Source organism: Bombus huntii, chromosome 4, assembly GCF_024542735.1.
Source record: "Bombus huntii isolate Logan2020A chromosome 4, iyBomHunt1.1, whole genome shotgun sequence".
Lineage (NCBI taxonomy): Eukaryota > Metazoa > Arthropoda > Insecta > Hymenoptera > Apidae > Bombus > Bombus huntii.
In genome coordinates, this window is record NC_066241.1 from 15,885,608 (window position 1) to 15,901,418 (window position 15,811).

At 30.2% G+C, this 15,811-nt stretch overlaps 1 protein-coding gene across 1 annotated transcript in view; it reads right to left on the minus strand.

The window, feature by feature from the left end:
• LOC126865057 (neurotrimin-like) overlaps positions 1-15,811 on the minus strand; it is a 256,318-nt gene that overhangs the window by 40,383 nt on the left and 200,124 nt on the right. Inside the window, exon 3 of the mRNA XM_050617135.1 lies at positions 2,652-2,859. Within this exon, the coding sequence (XP_050473092.1) occupies positions 2,652-2,859 (208 nt within the window). The remainder of the gene's footprint in view (positions 1-2,651; positions 2,860-15,811) is intronic.

Genomic DNA, 15,811 nt, shown 5'->3' on the forward strand with positions numbered 1-15,811 from the left:
TTAACATCTTGAGATCTTGCCGAGCAAGTTGCCAATATTTGAATCATTGTTTGTTATCTGATTTTATTATCGCAGAAGCAATTATGTTTACTATACTATGTTCAAAATCCAATTATCCATTTAAACCCAAAGCTACTGAGAAATACATCCTATCGTTCTGTTTAACTACTTCATCACTCTATTTCTTGCTTTTCCTTTCTCTGTTTTCTCTGCATTTTTGCTCGTTTTAAAGACAGCAAACGGAAACGTACAAGTACATATATATGTACACTGTACAACATGCATTCCACTTGAAGCGTATTAAATTGAAGAATAGTTGTAAGTGAAAAAGTGACCTTAGACAAAACGATATTGTTCGACAATTATTTGGTATCTCTGAATTTTTACTTATCAAGAAGTTTGAAAGAAAAAGTTTACGCAACAGGAAGTAATATACATTAGGAATTAATGGAAAGAGCATGTAATACATTTTCAGAAATTAAAGGAAATTGATAAGAAATCCATACTCTGAACTGGAACTACAGAAATACGATTTTCACAAATTATGTTTACAAAACTCTCGTACTATGAACTTCAAAAATTTAAAAACTTCGAGAATTTTAAACTTTTGTGAAATATTAGAACATCACAAACTGCGTAAAATTACGCGTACTTGTGTATTTAGAACTTCCTAATAAATAAATGTTATTACTTTGTTAAAAATATTTAGTGTTGAAGAACATTTTTAATTCATTTACTAAACATTTGACTCTAGGAACAGTCTGAGATCGTTAACAATGTTGTCTACTATTGCCACTTGGGCTTTGGTAGTATCAAGATGATTTTGAATGTGATTACTTGTGTGGTATACGTCTTGGCTAAGGATGTTTTAACCACTTATCCTAGAATTGTTTCCAAGCTACGCAATACTATTTGTTGATCACCATCTTTGTCTTGTCGAATGATCAGAAAATGCTTCAAAGTAAATCCATAAATACATCTTGACCACTGCCATTCATCTGAGTGATAGCATTAGATACGAAACATTAATTTCTGGACTATTATACATTAATGGACGAGTGCAAAATCAACAAAAAATTTAAGTACTTAAAAAAAGATATAATAAAATAATGGCAATAATAAAATCACCTCGCCAAGTACTATACGACATAAATAATTATATTTAATTTCTGGTTTCTATCACAGAATACAAAATTATATTGTATGAAAATATAGAGATGCATCATAGCAAACTAATCTTTTGCATGTAATGCATCTTTTTACACAATTTTTAGATGTCTGGATTATACAAGTAGATAGTTCCATCCCTTTATGCCGAACCTCTCCGTCACAGCCGCAAGATGTAATCGAGCATTCTCGTGAATTTTCCGGGTTATTTGTTGCTTCCGGTTGCTCATAAATATTTTAGCATTTCACAAGAAGCAAAAGCGTTGCTTTGATCAAATTAGAGTATCAATCTCCTCAATCTTTTTTGAGGAGTCACTGCACTTACAGAGCATCATATTGGATAATTATGTTACATTTACCAATAATCATCAATTGATGATTCGGGATATTTTGTCCATCTTTTGTTCATTAGTCAGTAGGTCCATTTTCAATCTATCAGCAGCACTAATTTCTTTAAGATTGTATTCCGATATTATCTTTTACTTATAGAAATCATGTGATGCATATGACGCATGTAAAGTATTATTAAACAATATCTAATTGTTGTATGTTTCAACATATAAGGCCCGGTGTAGACAAGCGACTTTTTGACATTATTTTCTCGTTGTATCGTATGTCTTCTTTCGCTTCCCCATTTAAAAACAACAAAAACAGATGTATGACGCAACAAGAACGCGACGTCGAAGAGTCGTTCGTCTACATCGCCCTTAAGAAACTTAGAATATTATCAATATTATATGTACATATTACAACAACCAACTAAAGATAATAAATTATACTAGATACGTGATATAATACAATACCAAATTAGTGAACTTGTTGAATATACTTCTTCACCGATTTAGATGCTCTTGAAATTTGTTGTCAAGATCATCACTCCGAACAAGTATTTCCTATACATATGTATAAGGGGTAGTTAGTCATAATTTTTGAATTATACACAAAACTATGTTTGGTAGCGCATACAATGAACTTTGTAAAAAATAGATTTTGACAAATTTACTGATGGAACACACGTCGTACTTATTTGTGGGAAATCCAATATATTTTTCCTTCCTTATAACATCACTGGATTTAGATTCACTCACGTATACCGCCCCTACACGGTCCGCTTACGCTGGCTACCAGCTGTCACCACTTAAATATTCTAACCCTACTTACTCCTTTCCATTTGGAATTCAGTGACTGGAATTTTTAGTATTTTTTCGCTGTTTATATGCCACTATAAAGATATTAAAAAAAGTTCTTGTTAAAATTCATGAAAAGATAACACATCGACAGCTTCACGCGACATGATACCTGACATGCTTTTCCGTATAACCCGGTAACTAAGATCAGGCACCCCTTATACGTATAGAAAAAAGTAGTTCATAATAATGATCTTGACAACTTATTTCAAGGATATCGAAGTCGATGAGGAGGTAGTTATTCGACAGGTTATCATTAAATGTCATTTAATATATGAAATGTAATGAATAACCAACCTACAACATCCAAGTAACCGGTTTGACTCTTCATCGGATCGGTGTTTATTTGACACATGTAGGCACCTCGATCGGATTCGCTCACGTCGCGTATGTGTAAATGCCATGTTTTGCGCTCAGTATGCGTTACTCCAATCCTATGATTCTTTGTAATCACGTGATTAGCTATTGTTAAAATAGTTTGTGTATCCACTCGTAACCATGCTACCTGAAAACAGAACAAGAAATAAAGATATATAGCTTACTTAACAATCTAAATACACAGCAACTTTATTTAATAATTTATTTACATGTACAATATTAAATTTGCTTGAATTTTCATTAACTTGAATTGTTAATTTCATATTATTCATAACGTTGCAGTTACAAATGTATTTTTCATTCTTATTGTATGCAAATGTGTTAATACAACAACAAGGAGGTTAATTATAAATATCTTTGATATGAAAGCTGGATATAGCCAGTTTTGAGAATGTATTAATTAAAATTCTTTTACCGCAGTCAACTGTTTCAATTTGAAGTTTGTCTAACATTTGTACGTCGTTTTATGTAATAGGACTTAATGTTTTCACAGTCAATAGAGATAGACACGTGATAAAGCCATAATACAGTGTAGGAGTAATTTATGGAAACAGGGTCCGTTCTTCCTTTGATCTAATCCTTTCGTTGATATTACTAGGCTGAAAGCATTCCTACCTTGTCAAACCGTCAGTTACTGAAGTGATTAAGATCGTTGAGGTCCTAGAAGGACTATTTTGATTTTGAGATATTCAGTAACTCACTACTAACACAACTAACTCAACATCAAATTGCGAGAGATGAATAAGGATTAATATCATTATTAAAAAATACATATGTTATGTTATTTATCTTATGGAATAATTAATAACTAAAAATAATTTTGGTGTTACTACTGTTAAGAAAATACTAAAATACTATGTTACTATAACATTAATAATGATGATATACTTTTAGGAATTAAAGTATGTTATTTACTGTATGAAATCTCTTTGGTACTAATTCGGATATTTAAATCTTTACTTTTCACATTCGATATTTGTATATTTATTATAATAAAATTATATATTTACTAAATATAATCTTATCTTTCTCTTGGTCTTCGAAAATAAAGCAACGTGATAAATATAAACATTAAAAAATACTATCCAGTAAAGACAAACGATGTTTGACATTACATAAAATAAAATAACAGAACAATCTTAATGTAATCGTGTATCGGCAATAGTGCTAACAAGAGAACTGGCGCAAATAGCAATAAAAAACAAAGCCGAAAACGCAATTCTTTTATTCTTGATTTTCGTCATATTTCGGCATCAAAAATCACCCCTTAAATTATTTTAAAACAGTAACTGAACACCCTGTATAACATACTGTACACTATACAGGCTATTATAACCTGACGTATCTGTCACAGATGAAATCCGACTAAACAAAGCGATAAGATAGCGAAATTCCAAGCGCCTTAGCATGAGTGACCATCGGGATAACATCCGGTCACTCTATCCGTTCTCAGAAATATATGATCGAAGCCTTTTCCCACTCCCACGAATAAAGGAATTTAAATACTCTCCCTAAAATCATCCAATTCAGTCTTGAACAGTCACGCCTAGAGCTCGGAAGTGTATTATAAACCAGAAAAAAAGTTTCTTTTCTTTCTTAAATTTCTTTTTATTTTACGTGACATATCCGTCGATGATCGACGAATTATTATTATCCAAGGCTTCGATTTATTTTATTAGATATTTAAAATTACGGTCATGGAAATGATTAAATAAAGTTTTAGACGATGCATTAAAAAATTGAAATTTATAACATTATGGAAGCAAATATTAAATCAAATAGATATTTATGCAATATTATGTTTTATTATTATATTTTAATAATTTAATATCGTTTATATAATTTGAATAAAATTTCCTAGAAGGAAAACTAGAAAATATCATGTACACCTATAATCAAGAAATATTTTATATTTAATAACTTAGTTCAATTAACGAAAATAATAAATTAATAATTATAGGACACGTATTTACCTTAGTATAAGTCAATATTAACGGAACATAAGAAAATTAAATGAGTGCAACAATTTTACAAATAATAGGATAGATGCACAGATACTTTTACATACATATTTAATACTTTCAATTAAAATATAACATGGCTATTAATTATAGTATTTTGAAACATCATTTAGCCAATCTGTTTGAACAATGAGTACCATAATGTATAGCGTCAATAGGATACAGCGCCAACCAATCCTGATTTATAGTCCGCCGCGCGCCGTTACCGTTCAGGCAGGATAATTAGAACGTGGCTGTAAGAATTCAGCCAACAAAATTTTTCCTCTTCAAGTCGAGAGCAAATTCTCGTGTTTTTCAGAAAATTCCTTCCTTAATCATTCCTCCATCTAGTCCATTTCTTCTTCTATTTCTCCCTTTTCCCTCTTACTTATCCTAGTATTTGTTTCTTCGTTTTTCATTTCTCTCAGTTCCTATCCAATTAATATGCCACGATTTATGTACTATGGAATTTATTTTACGCTTGAATATCAACTTAAGATTTAGTAGCTTCTAATTAATGAATATGAGATACTAACATATTCACTAGTTTGACAATTTTGTTATTAGTAGTAGCTTTTAAAATAATTGAAGAACTGATTCGATTAGCACTATTAATTAGTAAAACGTTCAATAATAATTGGAGAATGTGGTGCACTATTTATGCATATAGCACAATGTTACATGAACGATAGTGACGGTCATATACTTACGGACAGTTGCAAATTCTAATTTTGTTTACGAGATTGCAAAATTAGATAGGAGCAAACGTAAGTTTCTTGCATGCGGAGTAAGTTTAAACATTACTTTATATGATAGCCAAACAAAGCTTACCTTTCAATATTAATACATTTTATTACGATTTTTAATATCAACTGCAATATTATAAGCGAGCGTGCTTTTCACGTTTTACATATTTATTGGTTTTTAATTTATAATGCATTAATATCTAGTTTGTATAGCGTTTTGTTTTATAGTCTCGCCATATTTTGGTGGCATAAATTGTATTAATTTAATGCATCTCTTTCTTGGTATAGACTTTCGACCATTTTCGATAACAATAGATACAATTCTTCTAAATTCGTTGGGTTTATTCCTTCACGAATTTTTTGACGTCGATCCATAACGTTTCCATCGCTTTATTTAATACTTTGTTCGCTTAAAAATTGCTTAATACCCGAGCCATGCGCTTCGAATCAATATCGACTTGGTAGTTCCGGTCGTTTGGCATTCGATCACGGGCAGGTGGGAGTAGCACATCTTTAATTATTTCTATGTACCTACGTAAAACAGTCCCGCTATGCGATGTATGGTATCGATTCCATTAATAGTCATTGCACTCCAGACGAGGACTGAATCTCTCCACCATCTTCGATTGTGAATTTGTTACAATCTTTATCTCTCTAGTAGTGTCTTATATATTTTTCTATCAAAATTAAATTGAACATTGTCTCATCCGTGAAAGTGATTTTAGACCACTGTTGTAGATTCTAATTCTAATGTTTTTTAACAAACGCAATTCTTTCCCGTCTAATTACTCTGTATGAATGAGCAAAACCCTCGTTAGCAATAAACATAAACGGCTTGTTTGTTCCAGGAAGTGATGGATTTCTTAAAACATATATTCAGTATTGTACGGACGCGTTTATGTCCGGTAGTGGACACAGACGTTGTGTGCTGATATAGTTATTGTTATCAGCCACGGTATATCAGTGATTGGGTAAGAAGAATCGAAGTTTACACTTTTTTGAACGCAATAGTACTAGGGAACTTGTACTTTAATAAAAAAGTACAAGTGTGCAATGGAGTATAGCATAATGCATGTATTTTGTTGTTTGTATTATGATGTTTCTGCTAATCGATTATTAGAATATGTATACTGATTGAATATTGAAATATGTCTATACTGATTAATGGCTCGAATATGTATACCGATGGAAAACTAGAATATGTATATTCCGCCTGGATTGTTCGAGCTTTCAAGTTTGTTCGGGACACACGTTGATTGGTTATTGTTAAAAATTAATTTTCCAATCAACGGCGTTCTGAATGTCACGACAAATATCACGTTTTCTGGCAGCTTCTATATCAACTTACAGTGGAACATATAATTTGATTCTACAATTTCAAATTACACAACGCTGAAATATTTTTTAAAATAATGAAGCACAGTGATCCAGCGATTTCGGGTTTTATTACCACTATCATTTAACTGCCGTCATGACATGTATAACATTCATTAACACACGGTAACGAATAACCGGTACCAAATCCCAGCGATATTGCATCGCTAGTCTACAGAATCATACGGTATCAAACTGTGAGATCGCGTCGAGATTCACTCGTTTTCGTTATTCCGATGTGATTATTTTCCATTACTTATGTTAGAAATCTCTGGAATTTGACTAATGCACGAATTACTCCATCGAGAGACACAAATTTTTAAATTTACCGTATAATACGGTACGTATTATATTTTTAAGTATGTGTCCATTTAAATCGTTACGTAAAGATGAAATTCTTATAAATTTGTTAATATTGGCAGCACTTACATACTTAAAATTCATAACATACCTATTCACTCATAACAAATTCATAACATATTCTGCATACAAGAAACTTGCGTTTAACAACATCTGATTTTGTAATTTCATAAACAGAATTTAAATGTCCCAAAATAGTATATTACATCGAAAACAAAACAAGACAAGACAAGACAAGACAAAACAAAACAAAACAAAACAAGACAAAACAAGACAAAACAAGACAAGACAAGACAAAAATATTACTTGTAGTATAATATTTGAAGATTGACTTTGCGAGACGAAGATTCTTGAATTCTTGTTATTGATACGAAATTACTTATTTGAATCATATGCAGCATTAACATTTTTTATCCTTCTTTGCAGTTTTTCTAGTAATATTTTTTCGTTATTACAACACTTTCTCATAATGTTCTCATAAATCCTATCAAAGAGGGGATCTCAACAAATGTGATACAATAAGGATCCTACGTGAAAAACAAAACAAAGGTATAAAATAATGTTCTTTCATATTTGGTTCAATTTTCTTGAAAATGTAGCGTCAGATGAAAAAAGGTTTATTCCATATTTTCGACTTGGTTTTCTAATAATTTTATAATTGCGCTAGAAATTTTATATAAAAATTTTGATTAGCGAATGCATATATGTATAGTATATGTATTATATATATAAAGTGCTACATTATATAGCATATATAGCATTATATATATACATGGATGGATAGAAAATATTTTTTCATTATATCTCCCCACTGCTACTGAAGTGCACAGTGTACATCTTTTACCCTATTGCGACAGCTGCTGAAAGCGACGTAGTATTCGAATAGTAACAATGGTAATGCATTCGTTGTATTTAATCAAGCGTCAAACAATCGTTCACGTTAACTGAGCGTCACACCCAGCGAATCATCCACGTTCTGTGTGACCACGAGCCCGGATAAAATGGTTGCCGTTTGAGAGGCATTATTTCTCCCTAGCGACTAGTCCCTTGTCTCTCTCGATGTCCATCACAATACCTTCGCACAGACACTCCTTCATAGTAGTCCTATCACTTACAACTATTGCATTACATAGTCTTAAGATGTAACGAAATTCATCTTTATTTGTAAATGCTTTCCTTTCATTTATGAATCATAAATTTTGTGAACGAAAGTATGATTATTTCAATTTGTAGAAATAGATTTACGGACCTTATAGCTATATCAAAATTTTTAATTGTATTCATAATTTCTATATTTATTTTGAATCAGTATTAAAATAATTATATATATTTTACATTCCCAATATTTCCAATATTAAGTCAAGTATTGATTTCGAGGATAAAAATGGTACATTAAAATACCAAATTTTAGTAAATTTCTTTGTTATATATTCTTCATTCAAATTTTAAATGAAGTATTGTGTCTGTCCAATGATTGCTTATCAGAAAAAGTATACTATTAAACTAATACAAGCATTTCAGAAAACGATATTTTAATTTCACGTAAACGTATGACGTTTGGTCATACGTGGTGCTATTGTTATTCGATTAAATTTTAATTACTCAATTATTCGATAAAATTAAATATTAGAAATGCTACGTGTCTTACATGTATACAGTTATATACATACGTTTATATGTACATATTGTATTGAAATATCATTTTATCGCTATACGAACATTATTATAAGTTATATTATAGTCACTCAATATTTAATTGAGTATAAAGCAAATAACCTGCAAATTTTAATAATCTCATAATAGTTTCGGCAGTTCGTAGTCTTGTGATGTATGTAGCTACGTATTATGTATTACAAATTTTCCAAAGTACAAAACAGTGATTTGTGTATTGCATAAAATGTATTTTTTTACAAATAAATTAATTAATGCAGTAAACTAATTTACAATTGCGCATATAGTACTCGGAAATATGTGGCAGAAATGCAGGCAAGAAGTGCTGCTGAGCTTATATTATAGGTAGTATAATGCCTTCAAAATACAGAGGTTTAGCCAACAGGATGTATGTATTACGTCACGTTTTGTAAATTCTGGTCGCGACTAATTAAAGTGTCCATTCACTTTAAAGTCATTTCAACTGCACCGGTGGGCCATTTTTTATTTAAACATTTTGCTCGTTGGTTAGCATGTATGGTTCCTTTCACCGAAGTGTAAAAAACGCGTGAAACGTGATAAAAGTTCAATTTCTATCGAATTTTCAATAGAAACATCATTGGAATTTAGTTACTACACGATTCGTTGCAATTACACGTTCATTTACCCCATGCGTTTCATAGTGTAAGATTTTCCAGAGATTACACGATTCCTATTATGTGATTCCTGCTTCGTCTGCTTATTCTCTTTTGTAACCGGAGACAAAAGACCTTAATACCTTAAGCTTCGTTTCCCATTTTCTTGCACATGAGTGATTACCTGCAACTTTTTCAGTGAGTTCTCCAAAGAAGATCGTAACTTAAATCTACCAGCAGCAATGAGAATACGAGTATATTGCTAGTATGCATTATTCTCTCATGCGCTTAACTGCTTTTGATTCTCATGCCTATCAGATCACGAAGCAGATCACTATGCATTAGTATTTCAATGCAAGTATAACCTTTGCAAAATAATATGCATATTACAACATCATATCAGCATAATACTCTTTCCTATTTTCACATTGACAATCCAAACAACATTTCACTCTTGAACCTTTTTCCGGTTGAACCAGTTTATCTACATAATAAAAAGGGGTGTTTACTTACGGAGGATTAATGTGCTCTATCTGTATTTTTTTTATCTACAAATCTTATTTATCCGAAATTCATGATATCAAATTATATGTATAATATGAACTGTTTTATTGAAGGTTTAAAAAACAATGTAACAACTGTTACGCCACGAGGCTTACTATAGGCCGTATTTTTAACCGTCGCTCGCGGTTCTACAGTGTCGCACAGATCGTCGCAGTGTCAAACAGATCGTCTTATCTGGTCGACAGAAAATATACAATATATCGACGAGCGCATAGTTGTCACCAAGCAGCGAGTTCTAGAAACGTCGATTTCGGTTCGTTATTTCATACACATAAAAAAGGTGGCATACGTGATCATAGACGCGAACGGTGGCGTGATCCGAGCGTAGTAGGGGTCGTCTCCCAGAGAAGACAACAAAAAGGATCGAAGGGCAATTAGTCTCTTCTGAAGAGTCAAACGTTATACATCGAGAGGTCTGACGATTAAAATTAAAGTAGCTTAGTCTAACGAATTCATTGAGAGATATCGTAAGTCGGGTCAAATTTCTATAACATATTAATTGTATTCATCGCTAACGTTTTTATTATTACATTCATTATTGTTAAATATACAAGCTATATTAACCTGTTAATTCAGTGTTAAACTCATTTGAATCACCTCTGTTATCTTAATCGAAATAGGGGAACGACTATTTCGTGGCGTTGATTAGCAGAATCGTAGCGAGAATTTACGCCTCTCGCTGACGTACTTTCCTCGCGACCGCGTCTCTCCGCGAACGGTCGTAACAACAACATTGTTCCAAATTATATTTTCTATAAATGATTTCCTTATATAAGTACCTTCTTTTGAATGTACATACAAATACATTGGCTACATATGATTTATAATGAATCAAAATTATTCTGCTTATTTACTTGAATTTGGAAATTTAGTTTGATATTTAAAAGTGAATATCTATTTTCAACATCATATTGGCTCATTTTTATATACGTCACCTTCCACGATTTTTTGATTTTGTATTCAACATGCTTTAATTAAATGAAATTTGAAATTCATACCTCGGGAGTCTAAATATTCAAATTTTATCTCTACATTCTTATAAAAAACGTCTTTAAAACGCAAGAAGATAATATAAAACTAAATATACTTATTAGGTTTATTATTCTGCTTTATGATGTTTTTTTACTAACCAGAAAATTTCATTATTTTTTGGAATTATAGGTATTAGAATTTTCATAAAACTATCTTGGCCTATTTTTATTTGCTTCCTACAAGCTATTTCGGATTATGTCTGAAAAATAACCAAGTAAAACCATCGGTATATCTGCTGTCTCCAGTCCGATTTAGCAGAAAACATTTTTCTAACCGAGTCCCCTTCTCACGACCCCTTTTACGAAACTCGCTTTTACGTTTTATATCAAAAGAGTAAGTAATTTTTTGCCACATAACCGTCTCGTGCCTTTTATTTTACCACATTTCCTCTTTTCTATATAAATAGGTATATTCTGAAACTCTTTTAAACGAATTTACTTACACATTGAATATATAGCCAGAGTGAATCTGTGCTGCTTTTTAACGCTAATTTTCTCATTTAAGTTGCGAACCGATAATATCTAACAATAAGAGAGAACAGGATGAAAGAAATGCGTAGAACTGTTGATATTGTACATTTTTCTTCCTAATTTTTCATTTTCAAAGTTTATACCGCTTAATTGAACCAACCACAATAAATAGATGCGTTACCGTAAGCGATAATGAATTGTCAGGGTGTAAAGGTGAATCACTGTTCCGTGCCAAGCAATAGGAAGAAAAAATTACCGCGGGTCAAAAGTGGAAGGTTTCGCCTCATAATGCGAAGGGAGAAAGAATTGTGTTTTGTCATGTCGACGATTAATAAACGGGGCAAAGTTCCTTTCACTGAATCTCCTTTTCCATTAATATTTTCAATTCGTTCAAATAGAAACACCCAGGATCAATATATAACATGTCATAGGAATTATAAAATAAATGATCTTCGTGTTATAATTAAATAATAATAATTAATCAAGCCTAAATTTAATTACGTTATAATTTGATAGTTATCTCTTTTATTATATGAAACGCATTATATGAAACGATGATACGTTTCTAGAACTCTTCGTGTAATGATAATAGCAAATTCATTTATTAAACGCTCTTTATTCTTGCTAAATAACGAAATAAAATTGTTAAGTAGAAACAAAATTTTAATTTATGATCGGAATTTGTACTTTTATATTCAGTTTGTATAGTTCGAAAGGGAACTTTTGTTACATGATATTTCTATAACATAAATTTTGTATCGACGTAATTACAGTAATATTAAATATTGATTTCATGTGAGGTAGCTTAGACGGCTTTGACCTTGACATATGTTGTCAAAGACAATTTCTTGAGTATTTTACTAATATTTACTAATACTTAACATTACTGCAATTAGGTAGATACAAATTTTACTTATATTATACAAATACTATATAATAAAAGTTCCCCTTTTGAGCTATAAAAATTAAATATAAGATTATAAACTCCAAACTTAAATTAAAATGTGATTTCCCAAAGTTAATATTTACCCAGGAATGCAATGCGGTATATTTATGAATGAAAATTTGTGACATATCTTTTCAATACAAATATATATAATTTGAAATTTTTTAATTTGAGGTATCTGACCATTTTTTAAAGATTAAAATTTTATATATAACTTAATCATTTTTTGATGTTACGGAAACATGATAGGTTTGTTTCTACATGTATGTGCATACATATATTTATATAATAATACATATATGCGTTTACAAGCAGTGTATAGTGCATAGACACTTTTAACGGACAAACTTTTAGAGCATGTAGAAATACCCAGCGCGAAAAATAATGTTCATGTAAATATATGTATGTTACAATTAGTTACTTTACATTATATTACATTATATTACATTATATCAATTTGTTACAACATACTGACATTATTATAATCAAACAAGGAATATATTACCCATAGTGCAGAATATTATAGTTTACATTGCACTGTAAGAACTTATTATTTCATATAAAATATTACCACAGCTATCAACATTAAAACTAAGGGAATTTCTAAAACTAAACTTCTCTTAAAACTAAGAAATTTCTCTTCGAATTTTTATAGCCACAAATTTAAATTCTGATTCTGAATTTGAATGAACTTCTAACTTTCTTTTTCTTGATAGAATTAAGAGCCAGGTAAAGGTACACGTGATGAAATGATTAATAAAATCCATAGAATTACATGTATTGCGAGTTTTGGAAAATATGTTTTATTGTACTTAATATGTATGTATATGAGAATGATTTTTATTTTATGATTAATATCAAATCGAACTCCTAGATTATATGATCTGTTTAAAAATTGATTTATAATTCGTAATAAGAGTATAAATGTAAAAAAATATAAGGAAAACGTTGACCTGAAAATAAAACGAAAATTCCAAAAACAAATTTTTATTACTTTCATAAGATTCACGTTTACCTGGCACCATTCCAAGAAAATAATAACGTAACATTTTACTTCGAAGCGATCGACTACTAGATTTCTATCGGTATTTTTTGAAAGTTGTCGCAACTAGTATGGCAATAAACGTTGAAGCTTTTCACAAGAAACCTGAATTTAAAATGTATGCAAGTGTGGGATAAGTTAATAATATATAGTAAGATATAATAAGATAATAATGCGGAATAATAAGTAAGATATCAGACATCGCAATAAAATTATAAGACACCTATCATTTTAATGAATATCATAATATAGTTACGTAGTATTATACAATTTCTGAAACATAATCATTACAGAATTATACAGATACAGTGACTTCTACTGCAGTCGCTATTTATACTTAAATGAAAACAATCCACTTTCAAGAATCGGAAATTTTACAAATACACATCGTCAAATATCTTAGCCTTCATCTGGGCAACAAATTAAATAAAATACAAGAAAAAGTCAAACAAATCAAGACTAGCAGGAAATCTATGAACTGGCTCGCAGCCAGAAGCTCTAAACTGAAAACAGGCAGCAAACTACAAATCTATAAAACCATTACTAAACCCATCTGGATTCTGGACATATGGAATTCAAATCTAGGGCATGACTGCTAAATCTTGTATTAAGAAAATAGAAAATCTACAATCAGTTATCTCAAGAGATACACTAAATGTACCATGGTGCATAAGAAACGATGACATAAGAGCAGTATTGAAAATCTCTACTGCGAAAGATGAAATTAGAAGATATATATATAAAAAAAAAAAAACTACACCATTACAGAATAAAATCCACACGAACCAACTAGCTAAAAGTTGCAACTCAGGATTAGCCAGAAAGCTCAGAAGGAAACATCTTTTAGATTTATTAACATCTAACAAGTAATACACTACATACACGTTCATACATATTCGTTACAGAACTAAAATATTGCTCCAGAAATTATCGATAAAAGTATCGAAATCCGCACGTTACCTTACACTTAATACTTATAAGCATACAATTCGGAACATTTAATAAACGAGCCTAGAAAAAAATATAATTAAGGTTCTTCAGTATAAGTAAGCATATTTATTTATATTCTGCTTGTAACAAATCCATTAATTTTGAGTCATACAATTATTATTTAAAAATTTATTATTATTTATAACACAGGAAATATTTTTACAAAATAAATGAAAATAATTCGTGAGGGAACTAAATTTTATTTATCATTTAATACCTCTTTCATTTTTATGTTCGTTGATAAAAATTTATATGTATACAATTTTTTTACTGACATTTGTAGTAAGACTTTTACTTATCTTCACAGTCATTAAATTATCTACTATTTACATAAATTTCTCGTATCTTAAAATTTTTTTAGTAACATTTAGATCAGAAATTTCGATAAACTATAGTAACCCTCCTATATTTGTGATAATATACACTTTTCTAATGTGCATACTAACTGCATCGTGTTGATAAAAAAAGTATAATATTTTTTCACAACATTTGATAAGCGTGCCTAGTTAACCATTTTACTTTACGTATCTTGTACCGCCTGCTCTATCTATATTTCTATTTATCTTTTTGTCTTTTTTATATTGTAAATTTTTATTTTCTCAGATCCAAAAAATATTTGTAAAATCCATTGGATCTGTTGAACTCGCAGCGTTTGTTATATGAAGGTTTTACTTTTCAGCATCATTTATTCCATCTTATTTTTTGTTTTGTAAAACCGAATATTTTTATAAATATCTAGCATAGTTGCAATTTTTCTATAGAAACCGTCGTCTTATATAGTCTATTTTTCATGATTGTTACATGCTTTTCACATTTGTGATTGAATTTAAAGATTGAATTTATGTCATTTTCAAAATGGCACACTATTCCTAAGAGATTGTACATTCCTCTTTATTTCTTACGTAATTACAGATGACAAAGTGACATCTGTTTAATGTATGTATATCACATTTCAAATGATTAATCACTTGTATTTCTTTCTTACATAATTTTTTCTGTGTACTTCGGGCATTTAACTATATCATATATTAAAACTAATAGTTTTCATTAAATATCAAACTCAGAATCATGGTCACTTCTTATAGTTAGAATTATTTGGTGCACTGATGAAAGAAAAAGAAAATGCTTAATGAAGTACAACTTTTCCTAATTTCCTTATATATTTTGTAATCTTCTTAAACAATTTATAGAAGTAAAAAAAAAAAAGGAAAAATGCATAACTTTCTAATTTTTAACAACTCACACAAAGTAAAAAAAAAAACAAAGTAAA